Source organism: Choristoneura fumiferana, chromosome 11, assembly GCF_025370935.1.
Source record: "Choristoneura fumiferana chromosome 11, NRCan_CFum_1, whole genome shotgun sequence".
Taxonomy (NCBI): Eukaryota; Metazoa; Arthropoda; class Insecta; order Lepidoptera; family Tortricidae; genus Choristoneura; species Choristoneura fumiferana.
Genome location: NC_133482.1, coordinates 16,198,614 through 16,219,753, shown reverse-complemented (window position 1 = coordinate 16,219,753; position 21,140 = coordinate 16,198,614). Strand labels below are relative to the sequence as shown.

The following is a 21,140-nucleotide window of genomic DNA, read 5'->3' as shown; positions in this document are numbered from 1 at the left end:
TTTTGCCGCCCGGACGAACCGGCCCTTCGCAATTTTGAAGTGGCAATGGATGGTCACATCTCTCAAAGAACACATAATCGTTGGGATCTGGTCTTTGAGTGACGATCACTAACCGGAAGACGAAGCTTTGGCCGGCATGCCTCTCACTAGGTGGAGTAATGATATCGCGAGAGTTGCAGGCAACCGATTGATGCGAGTGGCGAGTTTTCGTTCATTGTCGTGTTTAGGGGGAGGTCTTTGTTCAACAGTGGACGTCTTCTGGCTGCTGATGATATGATATAATATACCTATAGATGAAGCGGTGCGTGTTCTGGTCTTATACCACGAAGTTCGAATTTCGTAGTAGCCCTCGTTATGCACCTGTTTCGTTTACGCGAATATTTTGTCGAATACTTACACAAAGTGGTAGGATAATAGTTTAAAATAATAATTAATTAACAACGTGTATCCAACCAAACGGTATTTGCAATTTGCAGTCAAAATCAAAACTATTGCATGCAAGGTGTAATTTTTATACACTTGCATTAATTTTAGCTTGCATAGTTATTATTAGTACCCGAGCGACCGAGCAAAACCTCAAGCTTAAATTCGATAATAAGCGTTTCCCACAGATAAGACCAAACAAGATTGATTTGTCATCCCCGAAAACCCCCAAATACCATTTTATTGAAATAGTTGTAGCTGTTTTAGAGATTCTGATTATATATAAATATTATATATTATACAAAATTGCATTTAAAGGTATTAGATAATGTGGATTTTATTATAATGTAATTAGTTGAATTGGTTGAGGAGCTTACGCTTACCTACCTTAGCAAAACCTTTTTACCTTAGTAAAAGGATATGATTCATAAAATAATGTCTGAATATTGACTTTTCAGCTTCAGTGGGTCTGATTTACATACACCATTAATGACTAGGAAAAGAAAACATTAAGTTTAATCAAATAAATTTATTCAAATGTCAAGATCTTCATCTGGATCCTCTTCATCCCAGTCATCTACAAAATCGGGCTCATAGTACACTTTGCTCTCGCCTTCATTAATTTTACTCATGTAGGGCAATTTTGTTTGTACTTCTCAAGTTTCTCAGTCTGGTCCATTTCTATTTTAAATGTAGTCAGGCTACTTGGCATTAATTTTGCTGGTTCCTCTTCTTTGTTCAGGTCTTTTATTACAATAGTAGATTTTAGGGTGGAGGTCCTGCTATCGTATGTAAGAACCTCCTCAGATTTAACGATTTTCCCACTTTTTTTCAACTGCACCCATATTTTGGAAGAATCTGTTGTATCATATGAAACAATTGCACTTGCTAAGTGATGTAAATTTGTTTGTAGTTTTAGAGGAATGTGGTAAGCAATCTTTGTGGAAAATGAGTATTAGTTGTTCACATTTGGGCTGAAAATAAGTTTCTTTAAAACTTTTAAGCATTCGCTCCAACCTAAGGAAAGATACATTTGGTTTATGGAATCTATTATCACTGAACATTTTGGATGTGCCACTTTGTCAAGTTGATCTACATTGAAATCTTCGTGGCATACAACATTATTTTTGAACACACACCCCCAAAAAGAAGCAGGCTTTTCATAACAGAACAAGTGCAACTCGTTTTTTTCATTATTCGCCAATTCTAGAAGAAGAGGTAATATATTTTTGTCATAGTCATCTTCCACTAAAACTGTTGGTGCTGTTTTCAATCTATAGAGGGTCATTTCACAGATTAGATATTGATAAAACTAGTAACCACTAGTAACATATCTTTGCTAGTAAACAACTAAATAATAAAAATAAATAAAAATGCAATTTAGCATAAGTTACAGTTCGACTTATAGGTTAGAAAAAAAAATAACGACACGAGTTCATATCGCACGCAACCGGACAGAACGCGTTTAGTTGTGTTCGCTTGTACGACGAACTATTATAGTACTTATTGCTATGTGCGCACAAAGTTTAATTTGCGTTATCAGAGAACCATCTGCAGCATTATTACGTCAAATTAATACCATCATGGGAGTGGTTTTAACAGTAGCTCAAATAGTGCAAGGAAAGATGTGTCGTGTTGCTATTTCTTAAGTTTCCCGTGAGTGAAATTGTTTTGTGAATAATATAATGTTTGTAAGAGATAGGTAATTTAATTTTATGCGCTCTTTACCTTGCACGGAAATGTAGCCAAATCATAACTACCAAGCAATTTCAATATCTTAAATAAAGTGAAGTACTGAGTTTAATATCCTTTTTGTTGATTTCCGAAGTCCTAAGCCGATAGTCAACACCTGGCACACCTGCAGCATAGTCTGCATAGTAAAAGAGAACAAGTATGCTGCACACTCCGACCCTTTAGGAGACTCAACTGCCTACTTCGGCGCGGACGCTTAGGGTTGTCGATGTCTATTTTTAACCCCCGACGAAAAAGAGGGGTGTTATAAGTTTGACCGCTATGTGTGTCTGTGTGTCTGTCTGTGGCACCGTAGCTCTTAAACGGGTGGACCGATTTGAATGCGGTTTTTTTTTATTTGAAAGCTGGTTTTCTAGCGATGGATCTTAGACATGATTTATCAAAATCGGTTCAGCCGTTTCAAGATCATCAGCTCTTTTGTTCGCTGCGGTAGGAATCTTAGACGCATAATGGATTATGATTGGGACCTAAAATTTTAAACACTCATGTATGCTATATAGCTATGCAAGATTATGGAATTCTCGGCCTGATGCTGCAGCCAGGATATCCAGAACACTAGTAGGTACACTATTAATAAAGCTATAGCAGATATATCGTGTTTGGGTTCGTTTTGATCAGTATTTGATTCTACATATAATGCAATGGTGGCAACACGATGAGCTGATGCTGCAGCCAGGATATCCAGCACACTAGTACACTCTATAAAAATAATAGCACATATGTCGTGTTTGGAATAGTTTTGATCAGTAATTGATTCTACATACAATCCAGTGGTGGCAACACGACGAGCTGATGCTGCAGCCAGGATATTCAGCACACCAATATACTCTTGAAAAAATAATAGCAGATATGTCGTGTTTAATTCCTTTTGATCAGTATTTGATTCTACATATAATGCAATGGTGGCAACACGATGAGCTGATGCTGCAGCCAGGATATCCAGCACACTAGTACACTCTATAAAAAATAATAGCACATATGTCGTGTTTGGAATCGTTTTGATCAGTAATTGATTCTACATACAATGCAGTGGTGGCAACACGACGAGCTGATGCTACAGCCAGGATATTCAGCACACCAATATACTCTTGAAAAAATAATAGCAGATATGTCGTGTTTAATTCCTTTTGATCAGTATTTGATTCTACATATAATGCAATGGTGGCAACACGATGAGCTGATGCTGCAGCCAGGATATCCAGCACACTAGTACACCCTATAAAAAATAATAGCACATATGTCGTGTTTGGAATAGTTTTGATCAGTAATTGATTCTACATACAATGCAGTGGTGGAAACACGACGAGCTGATGCTACAGCCAGGATATCCAGCACACCAGTATACTCTTGAAAAAATAATAGCAGATATGTCGTCGTGTTTGATTCCTTTTGATCAGTATTTGATTCTACATACAATGCAATGGTGGCAACAAGATGAGCTGATGCTGCAGCCAGGATATCCAACACACTAGTACACTTTAAAAAAATATATATCACAGTTTAAAAAACAGGAAATAAAAACAAATTTAAAATTAAAAAAACCCCCGACTTAAAAAACGTCAGCAAAAATAAAAATAAACGCCCGAAAAAAACGCTGCTTGAAAAAATAATTATGTGCTACCTAGCTGTTGCCCGCGACTTCATCTGCGAAGAATTCGTTTATCTCTATCCCGCGGGGACTATGCTGATATCCCGCAAAATTAGCCTAAGTTAATTTAGTATAAAGTATCTAGTAATATTTTTTTATCTAAGCGTTGTCGGTGTCGGGGGACCGCTAAGGTTAATACTTTAAAAAATACAACATATTTAGTTTCAGCCGGTATGGCGAGGGTCGATAAACACGTCTAGGGGAAAATGGGTTTAATGCTTGAGTTTTACACTCTGCTTTTCACTTCGATTGCGAGATGAAATAACGACAGTGGAAACATTGTTCGCTTACTAAGTTTTCTTCTGGCTTCGCCGCATGTTATAAACTCGCACTCGTATCTCAATGGCCCTTATCATGATACAGTCGCATTAAACAATACTGTAATACGTAATGCATAATATCATCCTACAGACTAGAAAAAAATATATTTTATTTGAGCAAATCACGAGAGTTACATGTTGCACAACACTTTCCAGGGTCGCCAAGTATGGTGTTATAAATATTTTTATTTACTTACATACGAAAGGTGAGTCCTGTGTTTTTCATATCTGAGTGGCTTCTACACACCTTTACACAACACGACGGCATATTTTTTAAATTGATTCGAGCACAAACACAATCACAAACTTGATCGAAATTTTCCACGGAGCGACTGCACGACTCAAGTTTTACGGCCGAACTGGCGCGACGCGAGGTAGATATTTTAAGCCCCGCCCGTCGCGGTAGATATTCCGCGGAATGGTTTTTCGGGCTTAGTTACGTTTCCAGAGAATATTTAACCGTAGAGTTAATGTGAGTATTATTTTTTTATTGATTTACAACCCTATCTTAAACCAAAACGTTGGTGCTAAATAATAACGACCTTCGCGCGCAGCACTAGAGTTCAATGTTGCTTGGTGGTGCGCGGTGATTTTGCTAATAAAAATTACGTAGGCATATAAAATGGCAGCTTTCGTCAACACCAAAAGAGAGAACCTTCTGTACTTGTACTATTACTTATTCTGTGGTACCGGCGCGCTCACATTTAAGCCGCACGATGTACTTTTGTTCGTAGTGAACCTACTTGGTCTCTTTTACTATGCCTGCCACTACCATTTATTATTTTCTAGCTTTTACCCGCGGCTTCGCACGCTTAAACTATTCGGTCTGGTAGTTGCAATTGAAATTTTCGGGATTTTACAAAATTGCCCTGAAAATTTCCAAAAATTATATCGTGATTTTCATTGAGGTTGTGTTGTGAATAACTGTACAAAATTCAAGACTCTAAACCCAGTGCTAAAATCCAAATTCAGATTCAAAATTCAAATTCAAATCATTTATTCAGTAAATAGGCCGCAATGGTCACTTTTACACGTCGTTTTTTAAACTACCAGCGCTTTCGGAAAGACCATCATTGCCAAGAAGAATGCGTCGCAAGAAACTTTGCAGAAAGTCATTTTTTCAAAATAAAATAATTACAAATAAAATACTTAAAAACTCCAGTATACAATTAAAGAAATAATTACTAAATAATAATAATAATAATACAGGGTTGCATGGGGTCCCTTAGTTACAAAACTATCCCGTGGGAATATCGGGATAAAAAGTAGCGTATGTGTTATTCCAGAGGTTCAGCTACCTACATACCAAATTTAATGGCTCTAAGCCCAGCGGTTGTTATTTCGAGACTTTATCCCTAGGTATCCCCGTGGGAATATCGGGTCAAAAAGTCGCTTATGTGTTATTCCAGACGTCCAACTACCTACATACCAAATGTCATGACTCTAAGCCCAGCTGTTGTTATTTCAAGATTTTATCCCTAGGTATCCCGTGGGAGTATCGGGTCAAAAAGTCACCTATGTGTTATTCCAGACGTTCAACTACCTACATACCAAATTTAATGACTAAGGTCAGCGGTTATTATTTCAAGATTTTATCCCTATCCCGTAAGAATATCGGGGTAAAAAATAGCCTATGTGTTATTCCAGAGGTCCAGCTACCTACATACCAAATTTCATGACTCTAAGTCCAGCGTTTGTTATTTCAAGATTTTATCCCTATCCCGTGGGAATATCGGGATAAAAAGTATCCTATGTTTTAATCCAGGTTATAAACTAACTTTTCGCCAAATTTCATTCAAATCCGTCCAGCCGTTTCAGCGTGAAGAAGTAACAAACATATCACTCACAAACTTTCACATTTATAGTATTAGTAGGATAGGATTTATTTGCCAATAAAAAATTACAGCATTACTGTAAAAGCAATGCGCTGTAAAATTCAAATTATACTTACAAATAAACACAAATGCTGGGCGGCACGTTGACAATGCGCGACAAAGGGGATGCGGGGTCACCGACCCGCCGGGGCCGACATTTGTTTTGGGGGTTTTCTTAATTTGACAATGGCAAATCAAATTCAATAAATGTCAATGTCACCCACTATGACAATTCAAGTCTAGTCAATAGCACATCGAAAATATAGATTTATATAATTTGATTCTGTAATCTTTGAAATTCACGTGAGAGCCATGTTTACACGTTTTATTCCTAATAATTTTAAAAAACTTGGGAGACAGATCGTGTATGTCCCAAAACATAAACCACCTGAACAAAGAGATTTTGAAACCCTTCGAGAATTTATCAACAGGCATCAAAAAATCTTAGTTCTAACTGGCGCTGGAATTTCCACAGAATCTGGTGAGTCTAATGCTGTAAATACATAACATAGCCATGGAGGGAAAACAAATTCCGCAACTATATGTTAAGTTCCTTATCAACAGGAATACCTGACTACAGATCAGAAGAAGTGGGATTATATGCACGCAGTAACCACAAGCCCGTTCAATACCAGGAATTTGTTAAGTATCCTAAAGTGAGACAAAGGTATTGGGCAAGGAACTTTGTGGGTTGGCCAAGGTTCAGCAGTGTGGAGCCCAATGGGTCACATTTAGCTATCAACAGATTAGAGAAGGTAATTAAGAGGATTTCAACGCTACAGTAAGTTAAAGAGAACTCTCTCCTATCCTATACCTACCAGTAGACAGAGGCAGGGGTCTTGCACTTCGAAAGTTTCTAGTATTCTTTGCTCTATTAAAATCCAGTCCCTTTATGCCTGATGCATTATCATACAGTCTCGCCAACTTCTTGTCCACATAAAATTTGGATCCTACACATCCATTGCTAGTAGGTGATGATGTAAATTAATTAGTTTTGTCACTTTGGGACTAGGCCAGTTGGGTTTCAATTGTTCCATGTATATATTTTAACTATTTGCTTCACATACCACTTTCTTGACATTTATGGTGGCTAGCTGAGAACCATGATTGTTTTGAGTAATTTCAAAACTAGTTTTTTTATTTTTCCTTTTTAATTTTCAGGCTGGAAAAGTAACAGCTGTAGTAACCCAGAATGTTGACCGCCTTCACCAAAAAGCTGGTTCAGAGTATGTGATAGAGCTACATGGATCAGGGTACATAGTAAAATGTCTGTCTTGCCCTTATGAAATTGACAGGACAGAGTTGCAAGAGGTGATGATGAGAAACAACCCTGCTATGGAGAGCAGTTTCACTATGATCAGACCTGATGGTGATGTTGAGTTATCCAAAGTAAGATTATGCTTTATATTTAACTTACAATATTCTAATATGTAAGTTGCTGGCCCTGAACAAGCTTAGTCCGCCATTGAATGCAATGCATCTCGGTGTTCCGTCCAATAAGAAGGGTTCTTAAAGATTTCCATGGGATAAGGAATAAAGGGATTTATATTTCCATTCCATGATTAATACTGGACTGTCTAAAGACATGTGTAGCATACCGACATTCATTGCATGCACTAAAATTATGCTGTGGAAATTGCCATTGCTGATATTTAGCAGAGTTTAGACTTGCAAGAAATATTGTGCAAGTTGCATTACATTGCGGCGCTCGATTGACCATTACAAATCGTTTGCTTTATGGCCTCGCAATGTAATGCAACTTGCATGATTTTTCTTGCATGTCTAAACTCGGCTTTTGGTTTGTTTCAGGAGCAAGTTGACGAATTTAGAGTGCCTCTGTGCCCTAAGTGTGATGGGCCTCTGAAGCCCAACATAGTATTCTTTGGAGACAATGTTCCTAAGGTCAGAGTTGAGCAAGTCAGGAGTCAAGTGGCAAGTAGTGATGCTGTGTTTGTACTAGGAACCAGTTTGACAGTTTACTCAAGCTATAGGATTATCCTACAAGCTAAAGAAGAAAACAAAGAAGTTGTATTGTTGAACATAGGACCAACTAGAGCGGATAACATTGTAGATATCAAAGTGTCAACTAAATGTGGTGAAATATTACCAAAGTTATGCAACTCAATTGATAGCTGAATGTTTCAGATTAGTAAATAATAGTGTGGTGCTCCCTTGTTGTAAATAATAATTATATGCAGTGTTATGTTTGAATAAAATACCATATGGTTGCAAAATAAAAAGCTGGTTTGGCATTTCATTTTAATATGGATAAAAAATAAGAAGTAAGAATACAAAAATGGATTTACAGAAGTGTTGGATTGGGAAGTTGAATTGAAACTTAATTCGATAAATTGCATAATCTAAATGAGGTTTTTTAGAACTTAACTGTAAGATGTCTAAGGAATAAATAAGTAATTAGGACCCTATGTGTCTGTACTAGCAGTCATTCTCTTTTCATTTTCATCTTTTAGGAACCGCAATAATAAATAATCGAGAATTTGAATTGGTACAAGATACTGACTAAGTGATAACAAGAATTACCATGAGATCACTTTATAAAGTCAACATTAACAACAATATCAATGTCATCATTAATTTATTACTATTGTATACAATTATTTCAAATCTACATTAAAATTACGGCAGTGCTCAAGTAAAACTTTATGTATCTGACTTTATATAGCACAGTAAAACCTACTAAGGAACCACTTAATTACATCAATGAAATCTTAATTTAATTTTCCACTGTAAAGACAAACGCTCATAACACCTCCAATGGTCCAATTAAGTTGGAGGATAGTATGAGCAGAAAAATATATTAAATTACACATATAAATACAATATAGAGAAAGTAACGTTTTGCCTTAAACTGTTGATATTTTGTACATTGTGGTTTAAATTGGTGTAAGTATTCCAATTTTGTTTAATTTTAAGTATTATTGTTGTTGCAAATATTGCATCACATTTTATTGGTCTTAATGGAAAGACATTTGCAGAAATGTTATTCTCATATTGTACATATATAATGTAAGAACCAATTTGATAATGACTTCCTTTCCACAATCTAGTTCGAATTCAAAACTTTATCTACAATAGGCTGAAACCCCAAGGAATTCAAATGTTAAGTCTTGTTAAAACTTGGTGTACCTACCATAAACAGGTCCAACTCGTTACACTTACCAGTCTTAAAATCACAATAAAATCATGTCCACATTAAATGATTTGTCACTACAGTAAAACCGTAATACTAGACGTTCATTCCTTTTCCAATTATCTATTGTAAGCAACATTATAAGAAGTAGTCAGCCTGTGGTTTCTTGGAGGGCACTCCCCGCGCCTCCTGCGGTGCCGCCTCGAATATCGTGAACTCGCGCTGAAGATTTTCGTTCAACTCTAATATTGCTGCAACATTGCCGCATCTGAAGAAAATTAATAATAAAAACAATTAAAAGAGTGAACAGAGCAAGAGTCCCCGAAAGCCATACTTTTTTTGCTACATTATAAAAACTGTTTTTATCTCTGTGTACTGTGTACGTACAGAATCAGGTAAGAACAATCCTTGACAATGATATTTGGACCATAGTAGCTTTGGAAGATAACAGGTAGCAAAGGAGTAAAAAATTTAATATTAAAATTAATTATAATGGAATAATATTATCATGTCGTCCATTGTCGGACATTCAGTACGGTTCAACCTCCCTGCCAGACACACTTCAAATTATGTTTGTACAGACGCCTGAAATAAAATATTATCAAAGCTCTGAATAACACGGGTAGTACACGTAGTATTGCATTAGAATTGGACCAGGGAGTCTTGGCAGTAGCAATGTAGAGGTTATAAACTTGAGCATTTATTGGTAATGAGCATTAAATATTAAATTACAGGTAAAAGCTCACAAAATGAACAGGAGCGTTTTAGCAAGTATTCATGTGAAACGACGGTAAATTTGCTTCAAGCCTTTTGCCGCGCATCCGTCCGATGTCATCGTAAATAATAATTTTTTTAACGATAATTTACTATACCACACGCCATATAAATCTGCCTAAAAGTTTATTACATACTCAGTTTTGACCCATTTTTGAGATACATTTTTTATGCGACGTCTTTACGTTACTCCCGGATTGTGTTCGAATCGCTTAACGGTATAGTGACTATTCAATTATTGGAATTATACCTTTATAGTTTTTGTGGTACTAGTTGGGCAATGAACTTTTAGGCAAAGTTAGGCGGCGGAAGGTATAGAGCGGTCCCTAGAGTGATCGTGTAAATGTTCGTAGCAATGTTTGACTCTTATTCTTGGCTCTGCGGGGCTACCCCGAAATTCGATGTTCGTGTCGTTCCGTCCCTCTGACACTTATACTATTTAATACAAGAGTGAGAGGGACTTCGAATTTCGGAGTAGGTCTGTTTGTTGTTCTGTTACAAGTGAATGCTCAAGTTTATCAACACCTTAAAGTAAAACTCGTTATGGCAACACTTAAAGTTAAAGTCAAGTATGGCAAGCAGAGTAATATAAATCAAAATTGAATTGCAACAAGATAAAAGCTTTGAAAGCTTAAAAGTTTTAACGTCTGTCTCACGTTGGATTTATTTAATTAAATATGTCATTTCGCACGAATATGTGAAAATGTAAGAACTCTTGGACTGACCTAGTAGCAGTAGTTTGGCGCCGACCAGACTGTAAGAACAGTCTCATTGAAGTGCCACTTGTAACCTTCCATGACCAGCTGATGCGCGCGACAAATCATATCGATGTCGTTGGATACATTGAACTGCGCCACCACGTCGGACCCGAACAGGTAGCCCGCGCCGCGCGGCGACACGCCCCAGCCTTGTGTGTCTGTATAAAGCACAAGAACAATGTTACGAGTGCCACACACTATGCCACCTTGCATTTATATATTTACTAGGCTTTGACCGCGGCTTCGCACACAAAACCATTAGATTTGGCAGTTGAATGGATATTTTACTAAATTCCTACGTGAATTCATTTCGTCATGGATTTAATTTATTTTCGCAGATGGAACACCCGCGCCAAATTCCTGATCTCTAATCCCAATGGTTGTAATTTTGAGATTTTTTCGGATTCCATGGGAATATTGGGATAAAAAGTAGTCTACTTATTTAGTGTTAAGAAGTAATACAAATGCACTCACACACACAAAACCCACGCACGTACACACACACACACTCGCAAACTTTCACATGTATAATATAAATTACGATTTCAGCCATGGTTAAACAAGCTGGTAATAAAATTCTCATAGCTAGGACACAGCGTTTGAAGCTTTCAAACTTTGAACGCGATTCCGTTGATATAAATAACAAAAATTTCGCTCAAAATCACCAGCAACTTACTACTTCAGCACTGTTTCCATGCAGTTTTATTTATATCACCATAAAAGCGTTTTGTTGTAACTCAATTTGGTCTTGGTCTTAAAATGGCATGATTTTGGGACAAGAATGGCAGTCTTAACGGAAGCAGCATTACCCTCAGGGTCGCTCCACAGCAAGTCACACATTGGTCCGTCGTGAGGCACCTCCTGCTTCCTGTCGATCGTGCGGATCTGGTCCAGCGTCTGTATGGACGGGCTAAGGCCGCCGTGCACGCAGAATATCCGCCCGTCGATGATGGCTGACAGTGAGAGGTAGTCAAATATCTCAGTGCAATATCTGAAGCGGAGAACAACTCAATTTATTACCATATTTAAATCCTTGAAGCGATTTGCCTTATAATGACAGAAATTTGTGGGCAAATTTTCAAAATACCCAATAAAATGTCACTGTTCTCGATTAAATGGTTAAAATGCTTAGTCTTCTTGTAATTGATAGGCACATTTAATTTTTTCGAAAAATTAACAAATATGTTTTAATTTTAGCTTTTGATTATGGTGTCCAAGTGGTGTCCGCATAAATTTACATTAATGTAAGTATGTCTTGAATGTCTACATGAAAAAAATCCAAAAACAAATAACAGCCTATTTGGCCTTGAAGAACATACAATATTATTTATTACCATAACGATTGTCACCAACAACAGACTCTTTTAAACTGGTACAGTCTTCAACCAAATTATCACAGTAATTTACCTCCAAACTGTGATAGATCCATATTTCCGTAAGCATTCATCATAAAAGCCATACACTTGGGTGATTTGTCTGGACTCATGGTTGCCTCTGATAAGTGTGATGCGGTCCGGGTACCGAACCTACATAAAAACAAAAATATTCGAAATGTATGTTAAATTTATCTACTATTACAAATTGTTAACTTCTGTATGCTTTGCCTACATAAAGATGAAATTTGCCACAAGTTTTAACAGATAATATAATTTTATTGAAATAATCAATTATGACATACTGTGTAAATATGAATAATGTTTGAATGTTATTTACTTGCAGAAACTTTCTTCTCAATATAGAGATACGGTCCAAAATTTGATATTATACTTCTCTATCTAGAGGTTGATGAAAATGATGATGTACCAGATTGTATCTTTCACATAATGCTATGTTCAACATTCGTGTAAAGTGATCTGACCTGTTAATTAACAATAGAGACAGTAAAAATAAAAATCTTGCTTTAAAAATTAAATTAATCTTGATGATAATCAAGTATCAACAACAAAAAAGCTATAATAGGGAATATGCAAGCATTTTTTATTTGTTTTTGAAGAAATAATTAAATATAAAAAAAGATGTGGTCAATATAAATTAATTGTCAATGAGATGGAGAGATCTAACTTATTATATGACGTCATATGACACAACCATAGAAAGTACAAGTAAAATTTTATTTTTTAGAAAGATGTAAAATGCATACTCACTCGTATCTTCCTTATTTTTATTTTTACATAATTTGTATTATTTTTCAGTTTTGTATCCCATCAAGTTATTAAGAGAAGTTAGGTTCCATGCATGTTCTCTTTTTTTTGCTATATAGTTAACTAATAATGGGTATTTCAACTAAATTGATTTACATTACTTGAAGCTTTTTGACCTTCTAACATTTTAGCAAGATCATCATATTATAGCCATGTCATTATAAGAAAGTTCATTCTCTTTAGTAGTTATGAAAGTAACCTTTAGTGCCAGTAGTAGCAAGAAAGTCTCCACAGAATAGAATCCTCTGTCAACAAAGTCTCCCATGAACAGGTAATTGGTCTCGGGAACATCTCCTCCCACTTTAAATAACTCCTTCAGGTCATAAAACTGACCATGAATATCTCCACACACCTACAAAAAAATATTAGTAAGTAACGTAAGTAACTTAGTTAACATGATAAATAAACGACTTTGGTCATTATTTGAGCTTTCAACCACCTCATTTTTTACGAATGAGCAATAGAATTTGATGTCATTTTCGATTCTTTTTTAGACTGCCTGTACTTCTACTAGATAACCTGAAACTGTAACAGAATCTATGATGTCAACAAAAATGTGCCCATGAAAATCATATGGAATAAGCACTCAAATATAAAAGCTAATAATCAAAGGCCAGAATTCTTATGGCATTTTTCAGCTGTCATAGGGACTTCCCATTTATCGACTTCTCCAATTCATATTATATCGATACATTAAACTATACTGTAATATGTTGTGTTCTATAATGAAAGGTAAACCAAGCGGTCTTATTGCTAAAAAGTGATCTATTCGAGATAACTTTTGGATATCAACTTTTTGATAATTTTAAATAGGAATTATAGTAATATCTTCTAAGGTTTTTCGTGATTATTACTCATTAGTTAAAAAAAAAAAATTTTTTGGAATACATGCCGCTGCAAATTGTTTTGTTCATCATTTTTAAGAGATGTTGTTTACTTAAGTCCTTAATATGTTGTACTTAAGAAACTATAGTTTCACAGACGATCCAGTTTCACAGTAGATTCAATTTGTTAGTAAAATCATAAATAATAAATTATATAGATAATAATCTTACTACATATTGAAAAACCCGAAACATAATACTATTATTGAAGTTGAAAATGGCATATTAAAATTACAAAGGCTAATAAAACTGCAAAAATAACTACATTTGCTAAGGAACAAAAAAATAGAAGAATACAAAAAATGCCTAGCATGAAGACCGGGACATCATGTTGAGATGTGTGACAAGAAAAGTGGAACCAAATTATAACGCAATGGTATCCTAGAGATGGAAAAGACGAGATCGAGGACGACAGCAAATGCGCTGGGAGGACTAGCTTAACCTTACTGCAGGATCCAAATGGAGAAGAGTTGCTCAAGACCGTGAACGTGACCGTGAAGCTACCGGAGGAGGCCTTTGCCAACAGGCAGTGAGTTGAGAGATGGCAATGACAACTTCAACCTACATCAAATTCAACAAAGTCTTGAAAGATCAGATCAGCTCTCACCCAGTTCAAAAGGCTAAATAAATAAATAAAGCATGTTTATTTAAAGTTGAAAATGAACAAATTACAATAAAATTGATGTGTTTATGCAATAAGTATTAGTCATAATCATAACAGAATTCTTAACTGACAATGAGCAATAACACCATGATTAGTACTTTACCCTCTTTGTAATAAACATAGAATCAACTCCTAAATTAATTTATCAGAAGAACTGGCTAAAGCTACGTACCGTGACGGGAGAATCCACTCGCTGTACGTTGCTCTCCTCTACAAGGATCTCCCGCGCCTTCGCACACAGCGCTTTCACCTCGGCTTCCATTATAATCTCGCATCGTTTCAGCTGTTCAATTTGGCGGTCGAGATCACTCGTGTCAGACATTGTACTAACTCTTAACTAAATCACAAGGACAAACCTATAACAAAAAAAATAATAGTTGTAAGTAGTAAAATTGATGCCTGATAAATTATTCAAAGGAAACTAGTCTCGAGTGCGTTGCCATAGGATACATTACGTAGAATATTATATTGTGTAAATGTAAAAGTAAAGTACTAACAAATAAGCAGGTGTTCTTTTACAAAACGTTGAAATTCTACAAACAATCACAATCCGCCATTACAAACACGTTACGTTTGCGAAACGGAAACAGAGTAGACAAGACAGCTGGGCTACTACGAAACTCAAACTTCGTATGTTTCCGTCCCGCTGACGCTTATAGTATTTAATACGAGATCGAGAGCGACGGTACGATACGAACTTCGAGTTACGAGTTTCGTAGTAGCCCAGCCGGACAAGCCCGACAAGGAGACGGCTGGTGGGACGGGGTGAACGGTTTTGTATTGTACTCGTTTAGAAATTAATATTGCCAATATAAGTATTGTTTGCACGATAACTCCGTCTCCGTGTTGAAATTTTGAGTACATGTTGAATTATTATTGTATAAAATATCGTCTTTATTCCGACAACATGTTACCGACGTGGTATTCTTTGTATTTACTTTGTAATTTTAGATAAATATTGAATGTTACTTTTTTATATGGAATAGTATTGCGATATTAACGTCACCTTATGACAGTTTTCCAGGCACCGTCCTTGTCTATAATAATATCGGTCAGTCGTGTAAAAGCCGCCTTGCTTCCCTAATTCGAATATTTCTGCATCTGTTACCCGCGTATCGCGTATCGATTGGAGTAGTACTAGTGGTTGTTTTGTTTATAGTGTGTGTGGTGTGTGAATAGTGTCCGTGCATCGTGTTTTATTTTTGAAAAAAAAGGAAATATGGGAAACATTCACACTGTTGGGCCGAATGAGGCGCTAATTGTGTCAGGTACGATACGAATAAAAAAAAATCAAGTATTAAGTACTCTTTGAAGTAATTTAATGTTGACAGTAAGTAATGTGTAATCAAATTTGACAAGTTGATAGATAAGATGCTGTTTGGTTTGCATGCCTGGATTATATATAATGATGAATGATGTTATTCAGTTGTGAATCTAGAATACATAGTAGATAAAATAAATCATTGCAACCAATGCCTCATAACATAAAAATGTTTTTGTTAGTATTGGTTTTGGGACATAGGTAACCAAACCATGAATATATGAAAGGTACAGTCACCAGCATTAATATCTGTCACAGTGGAGCGTCCAAAATATCTGACACGTCCTGCCGGCCCTAGAAATAGAGTCGTATCAGATATTTATGCACGCTTGTTGTGTGTGTCTGATATTGGTGCTGGTGACTGTACCATGAATATTTGATTAAGTATTCGGCTTATGTATAAAAATATAGGTATTGTATTACATTTTTGTTGAGCTCAGTCAGTTTGCTCTTAACCTTTTCAGGATTATTGTAACTGCCTAGCTTTTAATAAATTAAATATCTTTTCACTTCTCATGCTCGTAAAGTTCGTGTTTATGCTGGATGTAGGCGACTTAAAATTACATTTTATGCTCAGATGCATAAAGTAAAATCTTCGTCTAATACCAAGGTAATCAGGTGTCAAAAATCACGAAACAAAAAAAGTTTCTATATATTTTTTTAATAATTTTTAGTTCATATAAAACTAAACATCCATCAAAACAATGAAAATAAATTAATAAAACTAAAAAATATAATTGTTTTTTTTTTTTAGTTTTATTGTTATAATTATATAATAAGATAATAATGCGTGAAAAATAAAAGGTAGGTATATAGAAAGTGAACAATTGTTTCCACAATGGAAATGAAATCTAAGTGAAAAGCACAGTGTAAAACTCCAGCATTAAACCCATTTCCCCCTCGACGTCTATCCACCCTCGCCGTACCGTACCGGTTCGGGTGGCTATATGAACGTCTTGGGTAAAATGGCTCGTTTTATGTTCTTGTTGTACAATCTACTATTTAGGGTTCCATAATTTAAAAGAATAAGACGGGACCGTAACCAGCCGCGGCGCACTCCGCGATAAAGGTAAGATTCTGTAAGTATCAAAACCCCCACGCCGGCGTGGGTTAACTCACTAGGGCTATGAGCCTATGAGCACCGCCCGGCACGCAAACTCGCAGTCTCTCGCTCGAACTAGTCGCGTCGCGTAATGCTACGTGTAGCTGTGTGATTTTCGTGAAACTGGTTCACGATGAGTGCAAAAAATATTGCATTCATATTTGTGGCGTTATGTGGGAAAAGGTACCTTGTTGTCGGTATTGAGTTATTGATATCCCCATAATCTCCATACGTTAAGCTATCGAACCATGTAAGAAACATGCATGTAGGTTTAATAGATATTAAAAAAAAAGGTTGAACCTCAAAAGCCAGAAAAGGTTATTATGAGAAAATAGAATTCAAAGTTATACACCCAATAAAAGTATGTTGTTGTTGGAAGTTACATAGATAGCATGATATTTGAAGAGTAGATTGTACGGGCTTTCAGGTTTCAAGAACAATTGTGTAATTGGACAACTGTTTTCCTATAGTTTACCTTGCCAAAGTGCATAAAGTAAAAAAAAAGGTTGATGGATTTTTTGCAAATTTTTCTATTTATAGTATATTTCCATTAGATTTTATCAAAGGAAAAAAAATATCATGCGTAATTGGACACTAAATAAGAACTCCGTTTTGAATTAACGTTGTTTATTATATAAAAAAAACTTCACCAAAAATAACTTTGTGGTTTACAAATGTAATTAAACAGTCAAAATCAACAAACGTTTATTGTATTTAGTACGCTAAAACATAGCCAAATGAGACCAAATTAACTCAACAAATCTAAAAAAAACTAGTTTTTCAGTCTCAAATTCAAGATAAAGTTTAGTAAAAAGTTTGTACAATCACTATAAATTTTCGAAAAGGTACCTTATCGTCGGTGGTAAAATATTTAGTGATATGAAGTGATATCATTTGAAAACGACTAATAACTTGCGATTAGTTTTAATAGTTTTAATTTAAGAACTGTAGTATTAAAACTCTTACCAAAAACCTATAATTTTGTCTCAACAAACACAGAATGATCAACGTATTTGAAAAGGTACCTTAATGTCGGACGTAAAATGTTTAGTGACATTGTTAAGAATAAGATCTTAAAAAATGTGTTTGATTTGTAGTTGTAACTATTAATCGTTATTATTATTATTATAAATCAACCTATAAAGACACAAATTGGCGTAAATCGTCAATAAGGGCCTAATTACATTAGCGATTTGCGGGAGAGCTGAAAGCGAGGCGAGCGCGCAGTGAATTCGCTGCGAGCGTATAAATAACGATTGCCGCAGCGCGCAACGACATCGCCGCGAGCGCGCAACGATGTGCTGCTGCGAGCGCGTAGCGAGTTCGCTGCTTTAGTGCCAAAACGCCATCTTGTAGACTTTCGTATAATAATAATAGGGCGTCTTCGGAGCTAACGCAGCGAACTCGCTGCGCGCTCGCAGCGACATCGTTGCGTGCTCGCGGCGATATCGTTGCGTGCTCGCGGTGAAATCGTTACACGCTCGAAACGAACTCGCTGCGCGCTCGCCTCGCTTTCAACTCGCCCGCAAATCGCTAGTGTGATAAGGCCCTAACTGGCTACCGCTTAATGGTGGCCAGTTATTGATGATTTACCTTACTGTAACTAAACGCATTTTATGATGATTCTGATTGACGTTTTTTACGCGCCGACAAGCACCGCACTGGGCCCGCGTGGGAACTACTGCCAAGCTCTCTCCTTCTGAGAGGAGGCCTGTGCCCAGCAGTGGGACGTATATAAGCTGGGATGATGATGATGATGATTGATGACGCGCCGACAAAGTACCGACGTCCGACTCGTCTTCCAAACCGATACCGAGCGCACAGAAAGCATTCAAGAGCGGCACCGACAATAAGGTACTTTTCTTACTAAACTTTAAGGGATGTTTTGACTCATAAAAAATCAATTTAAAAACTTGTGTCTCTGTCAAATTAAAATTTAGACCACTTATTAATATAGAGTAAACAAAGAAAAAATGTTTTTTTCGACATTTTACTTTAAACGCGATTTATCTCGGAAACTAGAACCGACAACAAGGTACTTTTCCCAAATAAAGCCACATATTCATATCTTTACATAACATTACACTAACTAACCCAATTCTGTTCGAAACTATACTATATTTAAGTGCGAGTGCGACAAAATAACAGATAGGTAATTCGCGATTTACCAATGCCACTGCGGGCGTACAAAACCTTTGAGGCAGCCGACGACGCATTCGGCACGCGACCTTGTACAATTATCCATTTTGTGACCGTCGGAGATCGTAGGCGCGTCAATTTAAAATGCTAGAAATAAGTATATGTCCGAATTTACGCTTAAGTTATATGTGAGTATTATTTTTTTATTGATTTACAACCCTATCCTAAACCAAAACATTGGTGCTGAATAATAACGACCTTCGCGCGCAGAACTAGAGTTCAATGTTGCTTGATTGTGCGCGGTGATTATGCTAATAAAAATTACGTAGGCATATAAAATGGCGGCTTTCGTCAACATCAAAAGTGAGAACCTCTATACTTGTACTATTACTGTACTATTTCTATTCTGTGCCCTTAGTGTAAGTTTTCGGTTACAAAATACGTCTCGATCGCGTTCGCGTTAAAATCTCAATTTGTATAGAAACACGAACATCGCAAACGTTCCGCTAGAGGCGCTGTTCGTGTTTCCATATGAATTGTGATTTTAACGCGAACGCGATCGAGACGTATTTTGTAACCGAAAACTTACACTAAGGGCACTTTTTTTGTATTTGTATTTCGCGTTAAAATCTTAATTTGTATAGAAACACGAACATCGCAAACGTTCCGCTAGAGGCGCTGTTCGTGTTTCCATATGAATTGAGATTAACGCGAACGCGATCGAGACGTATTTTGTAACCGAAAACTTACACTAAGGGCACTTTTTTGTATTTTGTATTTGAAAGAAAGAAGAAAGAAAAATGATTATTAACGGTCCCAACAGTACCACCACCAAACACAAAAACAATAATATTACTATACAAGTAAAATCACAATAAATTGTATGGTGATGACACCAATTGTCACCGAAAAAGGGTCTCCACTCAGCATGTGTTGCTACACAGTGGTGCAGCAACGCTGATTTTCTGCAGAGCCCAGATTTGAGCTAAACGACAGCTCCACTTGTTACATTATAAATTTATTAATATATTATTAACAGGTATTTAAATATTACCCAGCTAAGACTAAGGCTACGTTTTAACCAAGTGACGGACATAAGGCACAATGCAAGAGGCATGGTAATACTAAAAAAAAAAAATAAAAAATAACAAAAATAACATATTATATGCAATACCCCTACACATACAGCACAGGATATTATCAACATTATTAGAGGAAGGATGTAGCACTGTACGAACTGACTGAGTGTTACTTTTCTGCACATCCAGAAGATATTCTTGAATTTATATTTAAAAGAACCAATCGTACTGGAATTCCTTATTGGTGGTGGTATATTGTTCCAACATTTCGTGGCAGCATAGCGGAAGCTCCCACGAAAGGCAGCCGTACAGTGCTTAGGAAATATTAATCTCGTGGCAGACCTAACCTCGCGCTGAGAAATGATGAGCCTCTCAAACAGGTATCGTGGCCGCTGGAGGTACACAACGCCTAAATAAGACCAGCTAGGTAACGATTCTGGCATCCATTCTCAAATTTTTTTTTACTGATTTGTGGTGTGCAATCAAGAATTTTTGTATTGTATTGTATTGAACCCGGGACCTCAAGCTTTATAGTCAGGTTTTCTTATAACTAATAACGATTATCCACTCGTCAAAATTCTTGCAAAAAAGTTTGTGGTAAAAAAACCATTTTTAGTAAAAGATTTTTCTGCTAGCTGTACTTTTTATTGACTGTACTTGCATTGCCCCAAACTACCTTTGCATACCAAGTTTCAAGTCGATACCATTAACCGTTGAAGAATTCCGTCCTGCGGAGACGATTCCTGACTATGAGGATGTCACTACCAAATTATTGTATTGTCACGCAATTTACATAAGTATACCAAATTTCAAGTCAATCCAACTACTAGAAGTTGGTCAAATATAACTTGCAAGATTTGATTACTACAGACAGACAACGGGACAGGTGAAACTAACTAAAAGCTTGTAAAGACGGTGATAACTTTACAACATGTTTTACGGTCCAAGCTAGTGCCAGCTAAGCTGCTTCCTTCTGATTGGCGCTAAATTAACCCCTTGGGTGGCTGCCAGGATCTAGCTTCTGAAGAATTTGATGCCTAGATTTATTGG

At 36.4% G+C, this 21,140-nt stretch overlaps 3 protein-coding genes and 1 pseudogene across 4 annotated transcripts in view; 1 reads left to right on the top strand and 3 right to left on the bottom strand.

Moving 5' to 3' along the window:
• The window catches only part of LOC141432874 (protein turtle homolog A-like), a 183,652-nt gene that overhangs the window by 47,669 nt on the left and 114,843 nt on the right, over window positions 1-21,140 (bottom strand).
• LOC141432398 (elongator complex protein 5-like) lies at window positions 938-1,868 on the bottom strand (annotated as a pseudogene).
• On the top strand, window positions 6,245-8,507 carry LOC141432397 (NAD-dependent protein deacylase Sirt4-like). Its single transcript, XM_074093934.1, has 4 exons — window positions 6,245-6,498; window positions 6,582-6,772; window positions 7,179-7,406; window positions 7,827-8,507. The coding sequence occupies exons 1-4, from the start codon at window positions 6,330-6,332 to the stop codon at window positions 8,151-8,153; spliced, it is 915 nt and encodes a 304-aa protein (XP_073950035.1). The 5' UTR covers window positions 6,245-6,329; the 3' UTR covers window positions 8,154-8,507.
• LOC141432396 (serine/threonine-protein phosphatase 4 catalytic subunit) lies at window positions 9,131-15,073 on the bottom strand. Of its 2 annotated transcripts, none has more exons than XM_074093933.1 (6): window positions 14,622-14,786; window positions 13,101-13,253; window positions 12,108-12,226; window positions 11,510-11,691; window positions 10,672-10,858; window positions 9,131-9,439 (listed from the first exon to the last, which is right to left on the bottom strand). In XM_074093933.1, the coding sequence occupies exons 1-6, from the start codon at window positions 14,769-14,771 to the stop codon at window positions 9,307-9,309; spliced, it is 924 nt and encodes a 307-aa protein (XP_073950034.1). In that variant the 5' UTR covers window positions 14,772-14,786; the 3' UTR covers window positions 9,131-9,306. The 2 variants fall into 2 exon arrangements, with proteins under 2 accessions (XP_073950034.1, XP_073950033.1); XM_074093932.1 differs by lacking the exon at window positions 9,131-9,439 and adding an exon at window positions 14,947-15,073 and having other exon boundaries at window positions 10,653-10,858; window positions 14,622-14,805.

Excerpts from the sequence above, each read along its gene's own strand:
- LOC141432397 (XM_074093934.1), top strand. The coding sequence starts at position 6,330 with ATGTTTACACGTTTTATTCCTAATAATTTTAAAAAACTTGGGAGACAG. Across the intron at positions 6,773-7,178 it reads CTATCAACAGATTAGAGAAG|GCTGGAAAAGTAACAGCTGT; the intron begins GTAATTAAGAGG and ends TTTAATTTTCAG. Across the intron at positions 7,407-7,826 it reads GTGATGTTGAGTTATCCAAA|GAGCAAGTTGACGAATTTAG; the intron begins GTAAGATTATGC and ends GGTTTGTTTCAG.
- LOC141432396 (XM_074093933.1), bottom strand. The coding sequence starts at position 14,771 with ATGTCTGACACGAGTGATCTCGACCGCCAAATTGAACAGCTGAAACGA. Across the intron at positions 12,227-13,100 it reads TGCTACTACTGGCACTAAAG|GTTCGGTACCCGGACCGCAT; the intron begins GTTACTTTCATA and ends GTTTTTATGTAG. Across the intron at positions 10,859-11,509 it reads GCTGTGGAGCGACCCTGAGG|ACACACAAGGCTGGGGCGTG; the intron begins GTAATGCTGCTT and ends TGCTTTATACAG.